Source organism: Tenebrio molitor, chromosome 4, assembly GCF_963966145.1.
Source record: "Tenebrio molitor chromosome 4, icTenMoli1.1, whole genome shotgun sequence".
Lineage (NCBI taxonomy): Eukaryota > Metazoa > Arthropoda > Insecta > Coleoptera > Tenebrionidae > Tenebrio > Tenebrio molitor.
The window spans coordinates 1,072,504-1,090,260 of record NC_091049.1 but is presented as its reverse complement, the minus strand read 5'-3'; the positions used below and the strand labels follow the sequence as shown (position 1 = coordinate 1,090,260).

The following is a 17,757-nucleotide window of genomic DNA, read 5'->3' as shown; positions in this document are numbered from 1 at the left end:
AGATTTCATTGAAATAATCATTCCCTTTTGGAATGTTTGAAGAGCATTCTTTCCAATAGCTCTGATACTTGAAATCCTTTGAATCATGTTGTCCAGGTGTTTTTCTTGATTTTCCAAAGATACTCCATAAGCATTTTTAGTTGGAACTTTTCCTTTAGCACAGTTACTGTTAAATATATCGAACCACAAATTGATATCACTGATAAAATTTCCCAACGTCTCTGCCATTTGCTTATCAGTTCCTGGTTTATAACGTAAAAGACATGTTGAAACAGTATTTGACAAAAGCTGGGCTGCTAGCCTAACATTTTGACGTTGACTTTTTTGACAATCCAAATCTTTCTGACTAACTTTCCAATTAGGTCTAACTTCGGTATCTGTTATTGACACTAATGCCTGCAAAGGAGTTTTATTTATTACCGATCCATCCTCTAATACAAATCCCACGTCGAGAAGCCAATTACGAATTAATTTGAGTAAGTGTGGAGCATCTGCAAACATGTAGATGTTGTTTTTTGTTATAGGATGTTCAAATGAAGTGTTATCTGCATTAATTCCTAATTCCTTCCATAATCCTATATTACTTGCTCCACAATCGCTTACGCAAGCCACAACGTTATAGGAAATTCTGTGCAGTTCATTGACAATAGTAAGTAATATCTCCTTAGTTATTTTTTGGTCAAAAGCTATATACAATGGTTGCTTCCACTGAGCAAATAGACCTCTGGCCATTACAACTTGCATTTGGTTGTGAGGCCCTAACACTTCATCTTTAGATGTATCGTATTCCTGGACTGACTTCACTTTGACTTCATCAAACTGAATAACAACAGTTTTTTCAAATTCTGAGAACGACTCTCCGACAAGACTTAACATTAGCAAAACATCTTTCAAAATTCCTTGACTGACATCAATTTGAGAAGCCCATTTTCTTAAAGACGATAATGAGGGTAAGGGATAGTGAAGTTTATTTCTCAGATAGAGATAACATTTCTTACTATAATATCTCAATGTAAATGCTACAGCTTGCTCTTCTCGCGTCCAATTAATTCGCTTTTTCTTTTTAGACAACAAAGCTATTTGATTGTCAGTGAGCACTTTTTTTAAGAGAATTAGAGACTTTTCTGAATTTTTTGATTTTGGACTTCTGCAGCTCTTAGTTTTATAATATTTCAATTGATCTCTGAGTCCTTTAAGTTTTTTTCCAAAAGTTTTTTTCATTTCAATATGCTCTGATTTCAAATCATTAAATTTTTTCAGTAGTTGATCGTACTTTTCATTTTCTGATTTAGCTAGTGAAGTTGTAGCAGGGCACTCTAGAGGTGAGTTATCATTATCTAATCTCAAATTGGTCTCATTATTGCAGTCAGTTATGATGAGCTTCTCTACTTCTTGATGTCTTTGTCTTTTGAGAAGTCTTCTAAAGCGATCAGAATCGGTATTTGAAGTTGTGATAGAAGCGCTTTTGCTTGGCAGCCCCACTGTTGGAACTGCTGTTTTTTTTAATTTTTTTCTTAAAGGTAACCCTAAAATTAAAAAAAAACATTCAAATAAGTATACTAATTTCAAGTACAATGAAAGTCTGTATTATTTAAATATAGGTTTAAATGTGCTTTTATATTTGGCTCAAACAAAGATAAAATTATTATTTTTTTCCCTAGCAATTCATTCTGTAAGTCCCGTTCGTAATCTGTTTCGACAAAATGTTTCGAACAAATCCTACTCGTTTCTGGATTCAATTTATCTTCTCTCTTGCACCTGTTAATCCATTCATTTCTCATTGTTTGAGACACCATATCTTTAGGTTTTGGAAAAGAGTGAAAAATTATATCTTGTCCCTCTTGTCCAGTACCTTTTTTTGTTTTATGGTTATTTTTGCAACCAAAGACTGCGCATCTTACTCCCGGCATTATGATTTATGACCCACTTCTGTAGGTAATATTTAATAACAACGTGGGAATACATAAATTTATACTTTTCTTACCTTATCCGCTGTATGTATATACCTAAGTGTAGTATTAAATTATAAAGTACAAACTAAAAGTATCTTCAAGATCTTATAAACACAACATACGTCTTCTTTGCACTAAACTACTCACTAATAAAAAATGCTCTACGATTAATTAAATAAAACGAAACTCTGTCAACACAGGAAGTAACACCCAATAAAAAAACACGCGACAATATAGCGATCTTGACGACAGTCACTTCTTTATTAGTGCAACAAACGTGAAGATTGTGGAGAATATAACGCTCTCCCGAATGTGAACAAAGCATCGAGGTATCATGGTGACGTCACAGCCAGTCATCCGCTGGCGAATGTTGGAACATAGGGAACTGGCTATCCTTCTTAGTTTACGGTTCTTGGGTCGCACCGATTGTTTTTCGTCGCGCCCGCTCGTTATTGGCGGTTTTTCCGGCTGGGTGACGTCACGCGAAAAATATAATTGGCGTCTTCTAACGAGAAAACTCGGGATACCTAATTAAGTGTATAGGGTGTCATCCGTTCTTGATACGCGAGTGGGATGAACGATAGTTAATAATACCAACAGTGGCGTACGTTATTCCGAAGATTATTACTACTATCATTATTTCCTCTATATCTTATTTTCTCCTCTCTCGAATTTCATAACGTGTTATTATTAACATCAAATAACTGAGCATCCGACTTATTCCATACAATTTTTGAAATGAAAACTTCCCTAGGCAGTTAATTCGTTCATGCGACACGCTAAAATCGTCACGCGACACGCTAAAATCGTCACGCGACACGCCAAACTCACTTCTCATCATCATTCACTACTCATGGCGCGAAACATCTAGATTCATTTTCGCTTTTTTCTTAACCAACCAAATAGTTTGATTCCACTTCTCTCCTGTCTTCGCGAATATTAATTGGTACTAGAGTCTAGAAATAGTACTACATATTCTAAAGATTCTCTCTACATCGTAAACGTCACGCTTGATTTAGATTATTATTTTAATTCAGTGGTAGATTTGGTGGATTTTCTCATGGGCTATGAGTCATACCTGCGCAAACGACAGATATCGGTCTTAAGTGGGCGCTATCTGCATCCGCCTTCGAGCATATATTTCCAAGGTCACAGCCCATGAGAGAATCCAACACCTCTATCAGTATTGGGTACAACTTCAAATGTTCGTTCAGATTCGACAGAATTATGTTTGAATTAGGTCCAAATACATTTATTCCAATAAGCTAACCCCAGTCTGTTCAACTTGTGATTTGTGCCAAATTTGTTTGGAGAATTTACGAATCGTAATTTTATTCTGAAAGACGGAAAAATAATGATAAAAAATTACAACAGGTCCACATCTACTGTTTTAATTAGACGCAAAATAAAGAACATTAAAAAAGCGCCTTTTTACAAGATAATTATTTCTGGTTGTTGTTGTATCCAATTGTATTATTTTTTGGTGTCTACCTGACTGTAAAGAACCCGCCACATCCACCAAAAATAACGATCCTTCTTGCCGGACCTGGATGAAAATGATTTTTTCCACTTATCCATCCTGATCTTGGATTTAGGTGTGCCCTTTCGAACCGCCCCTGGTGCATTCCGACGCCGCCGCAAGCCAACACCTGCTCTAACGAGTTTGAGACGGCGTTGACATGTGTTACCACCTTGGAAACTATAAATACCCGATATTGTAAGCGGGCGCCGATATGACATTTTAGACGACGGCACAAGAGAATCAGTTTCGAGGGTCCTTCGCGCCACACAAGCCGTGAGGTACACGCAAGACGCCTTTGGCTCTCCTCCCTTTGCGAAATTAGCGAAACTAATGGACGGTAATCACCTGGTATATGCAACGGGACCAGAAAATAAAAATGACGGAAATTACCCGGACACATTCCGTCGGTGACAAAGTGGCAGGGTCCTCACAAAACGCGATATCGCACACAAGCGACACTTCTCTAATGACGAAATTTGTCATCTTTTGTACTCGAAGCGTATTGGCGACGTTATGTATGTGAGAGGCACGTGGATATTGTCGACGGACACGCCAAGGATTTTACAATATTCGGCCATTGTCCGAAAAAGGACCAGAGATGGATGGGGGACGGAAATTAAACGATAGGAACGGGGCAATGCCGATCACCACATGAGGCATTTCCGAGGCCTCCAAAGTGATTGTTGTTAAAACGACCACATTACGCTCCTGATTCGGTGATCGTGTTTGATTTGATTTGTACAAATTACGAACGACGTAATTTTTCTTGTGGTCGTGGCGAACAAATTCCACATGCACAAACATTCCCCCGTCTTTTTTGAATAGGTAATAAATGCGGAGCAATTTCCATCCGCTCTAGTGGGTATCAATTATACTTTCGCCCATCCAGCAACTCCGCATCCTGATAATACCGTTTCCGAATAAAAACTTGATAGGAGGGAGAAAGACAAAACGGCAAAGAAAAATTAGTAAATACAAATACAAAGTACTGCTAAAATATAATTCCGCCCCGATACATCTACTGGGACACATTACCATTAGCTATGTAAAACAGCGAAGAGTTGGATAAGCTCGGCCGTCCTCCGTCCCCCGTCTCTGTCTCCCCAAAGGCCGCCCCCGACGTCCGACAAGGACGCCGCCGCCGACGTTCGGCCGCTTCCACGCCGGCAACAACTGCCGAACTGCCGTACTTACCCCCGGGGATCTCGAAATAATTACGGAGCTCAACTTAAAACTCGAGAAAAATTGTGCACCATTTTTATAATCATTCACCTTTCGAGAATAGAATTTACTTTGAAATTCTCTTAGCCGCCAGTGGCGGCGCGGTACAGTCGCCACGAAAATCGTCGCCCGATTAACAAATTAATTTTTTCGCCCTTTCACCGGGGAGTCCCCGGCACTATCGTGTAAACACACGTACCGGTCGTGTATGCAATTTTTATAATTAGTTGAGGTGTGAGGATGATGGGTGGCATGCCAGATCTTATCTACGACTCCATGCGGACAAACACGAGACCGCGATGGATCCACAATTATGTAATTGATTCGATACGCCCAGCCACGATTCGATATGGGCTGGACGCTGCCCATATCGGCGCCGAAAGGGACGTCCGTGATTGGAGCGGACCGTTCTACAACTGTCACCAAAGAGATCCAAAGTGATGTCGGTGATTAGAACGCAACGTTGTGTCACCTCTTTGAACACCGATCACGCTTCGAAGAAGAGTGAAGGAAAGAGATTGTTTCGTTTACCGGGGGGAGTCTACCTCCACATGCCTGTACACCGCCCACTTAACGAAAATTTAATCTGGAAAGGAAACCCATTCAATTTTCCGGCCGAACAAAAACACGCCCATAAAAAGGAGACATTAGGTATGCGCGGGACCGCAATCAGGATAATTTCGATATTTTCCCCCTCGGCGAGTTAATTTTAATGTTGCATAAGACGACGGTATTGGCAACGTTCGCCTCCGCGGAATATCCAGATTGCCCAGATCCATAAATCAGCTTTTTATGACCCATTTATTCCCGTTATTAATCGTTTGTCAGAACTAAACGGCAATTTGCAAAAAAAATACCCCGCGATTCCGTAATAGATCATTGGTTCAGGAGCGCCGTTTTTATCTAATGCAACATTAATTTCACTTGGACGAACTTCCACTTCTTGTTCCCCCGTCCGGTGGTGGCGGAGGAATCGTTCGGATAACCGCCCGGCGGCGGCGGCGATCGCTTCGGAGAGAATTTTTGGCGCGGTCCGCGTTAAAACTCTAATGTCAAAATCGATATTCCTTCTGGAGATGATGGGATCGGAGGGAGGACGAGATTACGGCGGGACGGTAATGATTGATGAAATAACAAAGTTTGGCTTTTGATTTGGATTTTTACCTACAGAGACGGATAGCTTTAATAAAGAACCGAGTAGAATTAATGACGGACCAAACGACGAACTCGTTTTTCTTGATCTCGACTTCGGTTTGTCTCAGTTTCCTGTGTTTGGACGGGGCGACGTTCGCCATCAAACTGTCACGGTTCGTCAAAAATTACCGAATCGATCAAGGAGGCCTCTTCGAAATTGAAACATTTTCAAAACTAGGCGGAAAAGTGGCTCCGCTAAGTGACAGCCAACACAATCGGATGAAATAGAAATGTAAAAATATCCAAGACCATTAATCTTACTTTATAAATAACACAAATACTGTCACTTACTCTTTTCGAGTTGAATTAGTAAAATACAATAAGCTGAAATTCATCTTTAAAAATAAACTCTCCAATTCATTCGGTCCTGTCTGAAAGCTTATAGAGCACCTTCCACTTTCTCATTCTACCATTACTTTCTTAGTGTCCAATAAAAATTATCTTTTAATCTATTATTACGAGTACTTATGACGTTTCTTTCTTCTTTGCCAGTTTTACTCACTTTCACCGACACCTTTACCCTCACGCAGTAGTGTTGGTTGCTAAACGTTCCTTCTGTTTTTTGAATGGTTTTTTATTAAAAACTTATTTTCTTCTTCATCTCCAATGGAAAATTTTTCATTCTTTCCCAATCAGTCCCTCGATATAATTATTTACGAACCAAGTGCGGGAAGACGATGTTCCCGCATGAGCGCATTTTTTAAACCACGAGCGACGAAGGAGCGAGTGGCTTTAATTAATGCGCGAATGAGCGGAAGATGTCTTCACGCAAGTGGTTCGTACAATATTTTTTGTACGAACATTAAATTAAATTTTTTTGTTTTAATACATTAAACATAAACGAACATAAAACCAAGTAGGCAGTGATCTTTGGTTATTGGAAACTTGATATTTCAATTTTTGCAATAATTTGTGAATTTTGTAGGAACAATTTTCAACGATTATAAATCTTTCCGTAATTTTTTAATGGAGGAAAACCCAGGGAAGTTGTATTTTATGAACTAAATTTTATTATTATCAAGACAGATTTTTTTTTAATGCCTCAAAGGGCCAGTGTTTTTTGCAATTTTTACATTCGAGTCGACCGGGAAGCACTCCTTTCGGAGCGAGCGTTGGAAGCGTTGCTTTCAAGGTTATGAGTACAAAAAATTATTTGTTTCATTCTCTTCATTCAAAGTTTCTCTGATCCAATCAAAATCAAGGCAAAGTTTTTATTTCTGGGTTGCGTAAATCCCTTCTAACACTTTCATGTGTTTTTTTATCACTACCTGACAAAAAAACTCTTCCTTATCATTGTGTTTAGATTCTCATTTTATTTGCCAAATTAAACAACAAATTTTCTTAGAACAAAATCTAGACAAAGAATGAAGTAACCGTTTCCTTCTCCCAGATTCTTAAATTTGATTAATTTTTCATTAGATTCTTCTACCAATGCAATTTTTGTTTTTCATTTGTGCTGCTGAGTTCTTTGTGATCTTGAATGCAGAGGGTTAACCATATTGCTCCTTTTTTCTTTCGTCTACCCAAGAACCTGCTTCCTCATTCTATTGTTCTGTTTTCTTTTCTATGACCAAATTATGCTTATTCGATACCTCTCTGGAAAGTAAGTCTGTATCCGTAGTTACCAGTGGATGAAGGTTTCTCTTTCGTTCACGTCACTTTCGCTCACTGGTTTTCATTCACTCGTAAATTTTTCCAATTCTTCCTGATAAAGTAAATTTTGATTTTTTAGCCCACATTTCATACCTGGCGGCACTTGCCTCATCCAGGACATCATCAGGAACATATAACTCTTCATCATTCATTTCCACAACGTCCACACAACATTTTATTGACGCTAAAGAACTTCGTTTATTTTGTATTTTATTTTTTCCATAGCAAAAAATGTGATTTATTCTTATTTAAAATTTTGAATACAAAGTTACAGACTCACTTTCTAAGGAGGTATCAAACAAACCAAATACAGCACTTGAGAGCAAGGCCACTTTCGTTCACTTAAATAGCATCAAACACGCAATTCGCGTGAACGAAAGCTTTCCCTTCCTCACTCTAACTATCCTTTAATTCTAGCCTGGATTAAAATACCTCTAGGAAACTACAGTTTTTCTCTACATTTCTTAGACTCACTCTTGTGCCTCCTTATTTTTCCTTACTTCCTTTCACCAACAGAAAATTTGATTTCTCAATTTGGCCGCCAAGTTCCTTCTTAATCTTTTTCTTATCTGTAGAAGAACCTATTCTTCATGAATTCAAAAGCCTTAACGTCTTTTATTATTTATGTTTTTTAATAGGTTGACAGCTCCTACCAGAAAAAAAATATCTCCACTGTCAATACCTCGTTCGGGGACTTCACCCCCACCACATCCCAGCCCCCCGTATAAATCTCGCCTCACTCACATCAATAAAATTATCCTCCTCTAGTTATAAATGAAAATAAATCGAGTCGAGTGCGGGAAATCTAGACAACCAAATCGACGATTTCTCCACGTCGACCGAGAACGCTTTTCTAAAATTGTGTTCTCGTATACTTTTTACATTTTTTCGTTGGCCGAAAGCGGGAGAAAAGAAATAACACGCCGTCGTATACCGATACCAGTTTTTCTTACTTAAAATCCGCCTCTCGGTCCGTTCGGCACGGGTTTGCCGTCGTGTACGCCCACGAACCCTGTCCAAAAAAAACCCACCACCAACAACAACAACCGCCCCCCGTCGAGGACCAAAAAACCAACGAAAAATCCAGGGCGCGCGAGGCGGGTGCGAAGCGACCGCCGCGATTGACCCATCCGGTGGGAAGACGTCGGTCGGGGTGCCGATGGGGCGGGGGTCGCACCTGGGGGCCCCGACACGCCACCAAACCGAAGCGAACCGACTTTATTGCCACACACAAATTGGTAATTTTTTACCGGTCTCGTGGCGCACGTACGGCGAAAAGAAAATTGCATTATAAAAATGGCTTACTTTCAGCCCTGATCAAGACAAATTTCGATACATTGTTTATTGTGGGAGCGCACGGAGGCGGCGAGTGGAGCGCTCCTTCCGTCACCGGAATGAATGATGCGAGGGTGGCGAGGGCGAGGGGACAGATATATCTCTATATGCTCGGGGGGTTCACACGCTCGAGGAATATTTATAAACGACCGCCGAATTAAGACGGATATCGGGGGGACTCTCGAACCTCCACTCTCGTCCTTACTTAATCCTGTTTCGCGATCGTCCTCGACCGAACTAATTTCAATCGTCCAGATATCCTGCGTTATTGGATTCGAAAAGGACAAACCTGCGTGAGTTATGCCCGTCACGTACCTTCGAAGTCTCTCCGGTCATTTCTCGGCTACAGGCGTAATGACGTTGTCCTGGGGGACGCTATGATGGAGATGGCCAGGGATCCACGTCATCCACGTCTATTTTTCTAAGCTGACTTTCGTTCGCCCCATTTCCTCTATTGTGTTTCGTCCTTATCACTATTTTATTGGGTTATTTATTTTTCAAATCGCGTTCCTCGATCAACGGACGCGCGGCCTCCTTGACGGATGCCGCCGAGACGCCGACGCTTGTTTTATGGCAGGGGCGTGGGTGTCGATAGAAGGGCGCCTGAACTATGGGGCACCTGTTGATCGCGGACACTGGTCATTTACACCCCCTTCGTGTTGAACGGGGTGCGACCCGGGCCCTGACCCGGCGCTCGCCGCCGCCACCCCGCCGATCTTAATCATCCCGACCGACTAAATAGTAATTCCCCGGAATAGCGCAAAACAATAACCGACATCTTTGTTTATAAGTGGGACGTCTGGTATTAATTTTCTGGAGCTTGCCGAAATCACCTGTACAGGTCGAGCCGTTTCTTTGTTGGTGTTCGAGCGCCGTTTTAATTAAAATCTTACGAAATCATTGTCGGTCGGTTGTTGTGCAATTGTCATTTGTTAACAAGATCGTGATTGTGTATTGTTTCGGTTTGATGGAATTCGCGGGATTGTGCCCCGGCAACGGCCATTGTCGACATTAAATGATTTACTTTATCAATTATTGCGTTTCGTCTCGAATCGGTCGGCGAGGACGTGTGAATTATGACGCGTTCCTGCAGGATTCCCCTACCCCCAAAAACCCCGCTCCTCTCCCGACCGATTGGCCCACTTACCACAAACATCTTCCTTTCTTTTGCTCCTCTCTCGACTACCACATTTAATTGCTCGTTTATTGGCGATACACAACTCGAGAGCGTTACTTCAACTGTAACTCCCTTAATCTGTGCACTTTTAAAACTTCCCTTTTTCTGGAGCGGTTGCATCCCCTAAGCTCGACGCGCTCTTTATTATGGACAAATCACCTTCCACTACGATTCTTAGATGTACGACGTCTAGGGTCGTCATCTTTCCACCCCTTCACGTCTGTCATCTAGTTTACACACGAACGACATGAACCGACACCAAAAATTAATCTTTAATAAAGATTACGTCAGAACAAAACTCACAATCTGCACAACAGAATCAGATCTAAACCAGGAACTGTATTAGAAACCCGACGCAAATTACAACGTGATATTAAAATGACGTTTACGCTTGCTGCGCTCGTGCGTGGAAACCTCCCACGTCTAAAAAATAACCGATCTTTCCTGGTTGATAAACTCTGGGCTAGGAACTCAGAAATAGTGAATCGGAATGCGAAATAGTGAATCGGAATGCGAGAACTTTCCTATAGGGCAATCGCTCATCGTGTGGGATGAAGTGTGGCCACTGTGTTACGGTGTTGTCGTGCCTGGTTTAAAGACCAATGTTACTGAAACTTGCACCATTTTATCTTAGTTATGGCCCAATTATTGCACAAAGTTTCATCAAAATATGCTGTTTCTGGGTGTTGAATTTTCCATAAGTAGTATATTTTTCAAAGCAGTCTACTAATCATTCTACATTCTATATTTCCCTTTCTAGACTTGTATCCTTCTCTTTTCGTACTTAGAACTGGCACAAAAAATTCCTTTTTTGGATCGTTTGTCTAGAAATCCACCGACTGTTCTGTATTTCTTAGGAACAGAAGTCAAATTACAACTGACATTTACACTCGCTGCGCTCGTACATGGAAACTTCCCACGTCTAAAAAATAACCGATTCCTCTTGGTTGATAAACCCTGGTCTAAATACTCTTGTCATGACCTCGACTCATTCCGAAGAAGCAGCAGAAGCAGTGATCTCATCTGTACAGTCTAATCATTCTAGATTCTATATTTGCCTTTCTAGACTTACATCCTTCTCTTTTCTAACTTAGAACTTTCCTTTTTTGATCGTTTGTCTAGAAATCCACCGACATCTTTCTTACGAACATGAATCAAATTGCACTAAAATGACATTTACGCTCGCTGCACTCGTGCGTGCAAACTTCCCACGTCTAAAAAATAACCGCTTTTTTCTGGTCTGGTCTCGATACTCTTGTCGACTCATTCCGAAGAAGCAGCAAAAGAACTGATTTCATCTGTATATACTACTTATCATGGGAAATGCAACACCCAGAAATGGTGAATATATTTTGATGAAACTTGGTACAGTAATTAGGTGTTAACTAAAGATGAAATGATGTTAATTTGAAAGAAATACCTGAAGAAAATTCATATAACAGGGCAATCGCTTATCGTGTGGGACGAAATGTGGCCACTGTGTTACGGTGTTGTCGTGCCTGATTTGAAGGTCACTGTTATTGAAACTTGCACCGTTTTATCTTAGTTATAGCCCAATTGTTGTACAAAGTTTCATCAAAATATGCCATTTCTGGGTGACACTGACATTTACGCTCGCTGCGGTCGTGCGTGCAAACTTCCCACGTCTAAAAAATACCCGATTTTTTCTGGTCTGGTCTCGATACTCTTGTCAGTCCTTCCGAAGAAGCAGCCGGATCGTTCAATAGCCCTAATCTCGGTTTGCATATTCCCAGTGTGCATTCCCCGCTCGCTATCGGGATCTGTGCAGTTTATTTTTGGTCGTTCGCCTCATGTAAGATCCGCAAATCTAAATTCATATGTCAGAGAAACGGCGCCATTATTTCCAGGAGCAGGACCAGCGGTTTCGAGCCTCGCAATCGTCCCTAATCTGTGCTGTGACATGGCGGAAACGCGCCATCTCTTCCTGTTGTGTCGAATGACGTCCATTCAATTGACAAAGTGTCCCATTGGAAGTTCGCCGTTAAATTGAAAACGTCATCGTCGTGTTTTCAGCCCCAAGGGGCTCAAGTGCATATCGAAAGGCCGCGATAAATAAGTCGGTCCTTTTTTCTTCCTTTTTTTTCGTTAATTAATTCCGTGTCCGGCATTGGAGCATAACATGGAGCAGGCCGGGACAATTCGATTGTTTTAACCAAGGGATAAATGCAAATCAGCCATTGTTAAGTTCTTTCAATTGTGTTACTTAAAACGGTGTAACGCCGTTCTGATTTTTTTGTATGAAAGAATTGTATTAAGGGCCCCATTGTTTTACTCCGTTACGGTGACTCGATTTAAGCTCCATTATGCCGTTCGGAAACGGCTCAAAAATTTATCGTTTTTTATTACGCGGCCCCAGGATAATTTCCGTAAGGATCCCGACCTCCACACAGAATGGTCAACGATGCTCTTTTCCAATTTCCATTCTAACTAGGATTGTTAGGGAGGCAGTGACCATCTCCAGATCGCTCCTTCTTGCGGGTGGTGAGTTCCATCAGCAACTCCCGTTTCGGTCGATTTGCTTTGGAGTGTTGAAGAAAGAAGTGGTCCAAGAAAATCTGGATCCTCCCCCATCGAAGTGTGTGGCTTTTGTACCGGAGTCCTTTGCATGGATGTAAAGTTGAAGGGGTCGTTTTTGCGGCGCAAATAACGCCCATTAAAATTTCCCAACACAATAATATCAGTCCTGAGCGTAGTTAAGGTCCTGTCTGAAGTTGGTGCATAAAATAAAGTCGGCGGGATAAGTATCTCAAAACTCATATAACTAATAATTATTTCCTGGTGTCTTGCCGAGTTAACAACGCCACCTTCCAACAATCTTAGCTCGCCCCGCAATAAATACAATAACAATGGAGGGCCGCAATAAAATACTACCGTGCCGTTTGCTTGTCTACAACTCGGGAGGACGTAAATTATAATCATAATACGGTCCCGTCGGTATATTAGGACCATCTCCCGGTGGCGGCGGCGGATGCCCGACTCCGCCGACGTATAAAAGCTCAGATCTCCTCGAGCGGAACCTGTCGGGAAGTCGAGCCGCAGAGTTTGCGAATCCAGATACTACTTATTACCGAAATGTGACAAGAACGGGGAGTTTATCACGGCTTAAAAAAGACGCGACGCCCCCACCGCGCGAATTAGGAGGGCCACCTCTCGTCACCTGACGCCCATCAGGAACAACATTCACATTTAAATTCTCCACTAAATCAAAAATACAAAAACGTCCCGACGACGCCCCACCCCCGCGCGCAGCACAAGGAGCGGCGGGAAAAAAAAGAAATAACCCCAATTCCGAACAATATAGCACTCAAATGTTGTATTTGTCACCTTTCAGATGCAAAACCGTCGAGGGGTTTCCGCGTTCGGCTCGTTCCCTGATATTTTTCGCATATACACTCGTCAAGGGTGCAATTCGACGTAATTTATTGCAAAATAATGTCAATTCGGAGACATCTAAAGTGAGAATGTTTCTTCGCTTTCGGCGAGATGGCGGCGCGTTTTGAGACCGAACAGGCGACGGGATATCCTTTTCAAATTTTATTAATTGAGTTATTGCTCACGAAATTTGCACATTACATCTTTGTCATCAGGATTTATTGGCGGAAGGATGCAAAGTGGAAATTAGATCAACATCAATAACAATTACAATCACCATTGAGTTAGGGAAAATAGGCAAGTTGCAAAATGCAATTAAAGAGTGCCTTGTGAAGGTATAATTCCTTAAAAAAAATAAAAAGAGATAGTTTCATATTTTCAATTTTTCGAAGACTCATGGGTTAGTTAGTTGATTATTTATATACTGAAAAAATTTAAACAAGTAATAGTATATTATATGACAAAGGACTAAAGTGCATCTTTAGGTACATTCCGAGAAGAAGTTTAGTGGATGAGTAAAGTGTTGAACAAATCTGACAAACAGCAGCAAATGTAGACAAGATCGAAGATGATGCTTCACAATTTTAACACTAACACAAGCGCGATTTTGCAGGCAATAACGATGACCTCACTTCCGGACATCGGGAATATCTTGATTGCGATTTTTTATTGATTTCATTCATTTATTTTCAACGGAAAGTTAAGGGATGAACAAATCTGACAAACAACATTGAAACAATTTTTTTTCACAAACAACGGTTGACATGACGACGTCTTCTGCACACTTATTAATCATTCGGTTTTTTCGATGGCGTTGAAAAAAATGTATTTCAAAAAGATAATTGTGAAAGAATTGTAGAGATATTACAAAAACTATTGTACAATACACGTCCGTTAGGGCCTTTACTGCCTCGCCAGTATTATTCGACTCGCTCTGCGAGCTCGTCTCACAAAATCTCTGGCTCGGCAGTAAAGGCTATCCTAACGGAGTTCTACTGTAAAATACCATAAATGTTAAAAAAAGTGGACCGACTCTGCTTCTTCTCTTCTTTTAAAACAATGCCACAATTCATTTTTTTTTTAACCAACAAATTTAATACACGAGGGGAGATTTTTACATTGTCTACCTAGCCATAAGGAAAACAAGTGACGATCGCAAATTTTTGCTGTCAAGTTGCCGTGACATTTTGATGTTTACTGACCAAATTTGGTTCACATCCAAAGGGTTTTGTTGTTTTTGTGTTGTTTTTTCTTAACTAACAAAAAATGCGCGAAATTTAGCTAGAACAGAGGAATTTAGGAATAAGTAATATCTCACTATCTCAGCACGTTTATTAATTCTGAACAAAAACTGTGTCGGCAACACATTTGCCAAAAAAACTTGTGAGCTTTAGCTGACGACGAAGAGCTTTCTTGCTAATTCGATAACTCAGGAATAACGATAAATATGAAAAAGCAAGATGTCCAAAAGGCGTTACTCAAAACTTGCCTAATATAAAACAAAAATAAAATACAAAAAAGACAGACATTTACAATTATTAAAGAGTCGACAGTAAAAATGCTTCACATTATGGCGACATCTTTATCCGCAAAACATGTTTCAACAGAAAAAAGCTTTAACACCTGATACCGGGGAATCGTTCGGCTCCCGGTTTTGTTAAGTATTCTCTGCCCGCTCATTAGTGACGCCGGCCAAAGCCGTCCCACTTTCGTTCACGCTCTAAACGTATTCGTTTCGTTCTCTCCTCTCCCCTCCCTCTACAAAAAAGACTGCGGCTCCGTAAAAGCAAACTGGGCAAAAAGACGATGCTCTTCTTCGAGACGACCTGCATTTCGAGAGACGAGACTCAACCGGCTCCTCCCAGAGTCACTCTGGAAGAGGCATCGGTCCACAAATCAACACCCCCGAAGGTGGATTCAACAGTTCGACCGCTCCAGAGGGCCGATGGTAACACTTTTAGAAAATTTGTCAACTGACTTTTCTCTACTTTCTGTTCTTGATGCACAAATTTAGGAGCAAATGATTTTTATGCAAAAACGTTTATTGTGAATTTTTTTATTTGAGCAAAATGTCAACAATATACTCTTTTTATTCATAAATGTAAAATAATAAATTCCAAAGCATTATCATACATTGATTTATGTAAAAAAATACATGTTTCAAGCCTGAATATTTCCGAAATTTTTTTAGCACTGTTGAAAACAATGCAATATTTTATTAACCCTCTAACTGCTGACTAATAATTGCCAGTTAGACAAAACTAAGACTTTATCTTAGACCAAGAATAAAAAACTTATAGAAGAAAAAAATACAAAAAAAATCCGTAAAATATGTCTTTCCATATTAGTTGGCAAATAAATTGCGAATAGGTTTACTGTACTAGCATTTATAGCTGAAAACCTGTTAGTATTGAATACATAATTTTAAAATGACATGTTCGTGACTTAATGCATTAAATTGTTGGTGCAATCACATTAAAAAAACTGTAATACAATTCTATTTTTAATATTGAAGTCAAGTGAGGGATGATGTGAAAAGTTAACCTTTTAATTAACTGAAGTAATTTTCCAACAGAAATTATAACAATTTTGCAAAATATATTTTCAATAAAGGAAGTACATCATGGTTTTATAAAAAAAATATCATGCTGTATACGACAGAAAATGTGCACCAGATGCACAGAGAATCATTGAGTTTAGGAGATTGTTAAGATTGTAATTTATTTATGAAAACAAAAAAAAATAAATAAAATTAAACAACAAATTTATGAAGACTCAAATATTTGGGTAACTTTAGTGTACAAATACTTCAAATTTCAAAATTTTTCCACCCTAATAGAACCTATTTTCAACCCTTTACTTAAAAAAAAATCAACGAAGCGATTTTACAATACAATACAATAGGTACAATACACCGAATAACGAAAATCTTTGCTAGTGCCTTTAATTTAAATATTACATTTATTGATCTAAAATTGAAATGATTAATAACATAACAAAAAAACATTTAAAAATCGGTAAAAATAAAATTTGAACGGTAACTCCGCCACTGGTAGTGACATCACTCAAACGTCACGGATGTTTGTCTCGTGACCTCTCGAAAAATATTTTTTTACGAAATAACCACCAAAAACGCAAAAGTAACACACTTCCTGCACGTGTTTATCGAATCTCTTGAACAACTGATCCCGGCGAACGCGGTCAATGCGCCGGCAAAAAGCGTTGCGATTGTGAGGTTATGTCAACGTAAATAAAAACTTGGGAGTAAATGTGGGCCTTTTGGGACTCTTCGACCGCCCAAAACTAACGAACAGCATTCCGAAAAGCGAAATGGGACTGACCTGATGCGAAACATTGTCTCCTCCTCGACTTCTCGCCGCTTTAACGTTTAAGGTTAGAACACAGTTATTGGCGAAATCCCACGTGTACAGCACCCCATCTTTGACGGTGAGCAAATTGGTGGATCTGGTAAGGCCCTTGGGTAAATGATCACGCACACTTTTAAATATTTTCAACTCATTTAGACGTAAATAGTCCGTATAATTCATAATGACATACACACACACCGGTAACGATTTTGGGGGAAGCAGTGATGCCAACGTGAGTGCGCGGCGCAGCGCCTAGTTTGAACGTTTTTGTCAAGCAGTTGGAAGCGAGTTCGAAGATAATAGCATAATAATAAGCACGATAATAAGTTTAATAATGAATGAAGCCTTATCTTGGACGCTAAATATGTCTGGGTTTCAGTAGTGTACGGGTTCTGTTGTTCCAAGAGTTGTTTGGGAATTATGCAAAGTTTTGATAAAATTATTGTGTGCAATAAGTCCGCCATACTGAGGGGTTTTTCTTGTTCCATTATTGAAGACGTAATTTAGAATTTTATCGGATAACGGGGCCTCCTCCCCGTGTGTTACCTTATTGGTATTTTCGCATATTTATGAATCGAGTAAGGTTGCATCCGCCTGGGTATACAAATTGAATACTTCCCCATGTATTATAAACGAACATTTGAGGCGATATCTATTCTTCGATAACTCGTATTTAAATATTAAGCATCTAAATTGGACGCCCCTCTCGCGACGAGATGGATTTTTTCAATATGAACCCCGCCCGAGGATCGCTCATATATTCTACTTTTATCGACATCTTCTATTGGCAGGGGACTGTCTTCCAACCACCCCATCACGTGTACATTGTAATTAAACATAGTACAAAACCATTTTTTAAAATTGCACTAATTTAAATACCACAATACCATCTAATTCTTTTTAATCCTCTAGAAGGCTATGTATTTTTTTAAATTTATGTTG

At 40.0% G+C, this 17,757-nt stretch overlaps 1 protein-coding gene across 2 annotated transcripts in view; it reads right to left on the bottom strand.

The window, feature by feature from the left end:
- Nucleotides 1–17,051, bottom strand: part of mbo (Nuclear pore complex protein Nup88) — a 51,720-nt gene extending 34,669 nt beyond the window's left edge. The window contains exon 1 of one of the 2 annotated variants that reach the window (XM_069044953.1): nucleotides 16,789–17,051. In XM_069044953.1, coding sequence (XP_068901054.1) covers nucleotides 16,789–16,995 — 207 coding nt within the window. In that variant the 5' untranslated portion in view covers nucleotides 16,996–17,051. The remainder of the gene's footprint in view (nucleotides 1–16,788) is intronic. The other variant, XM_069044955.1, reaches the window with a different exon arrangement.
- Nucleotides 17,052–17,757: the final 706 nt, after the last annotated feature.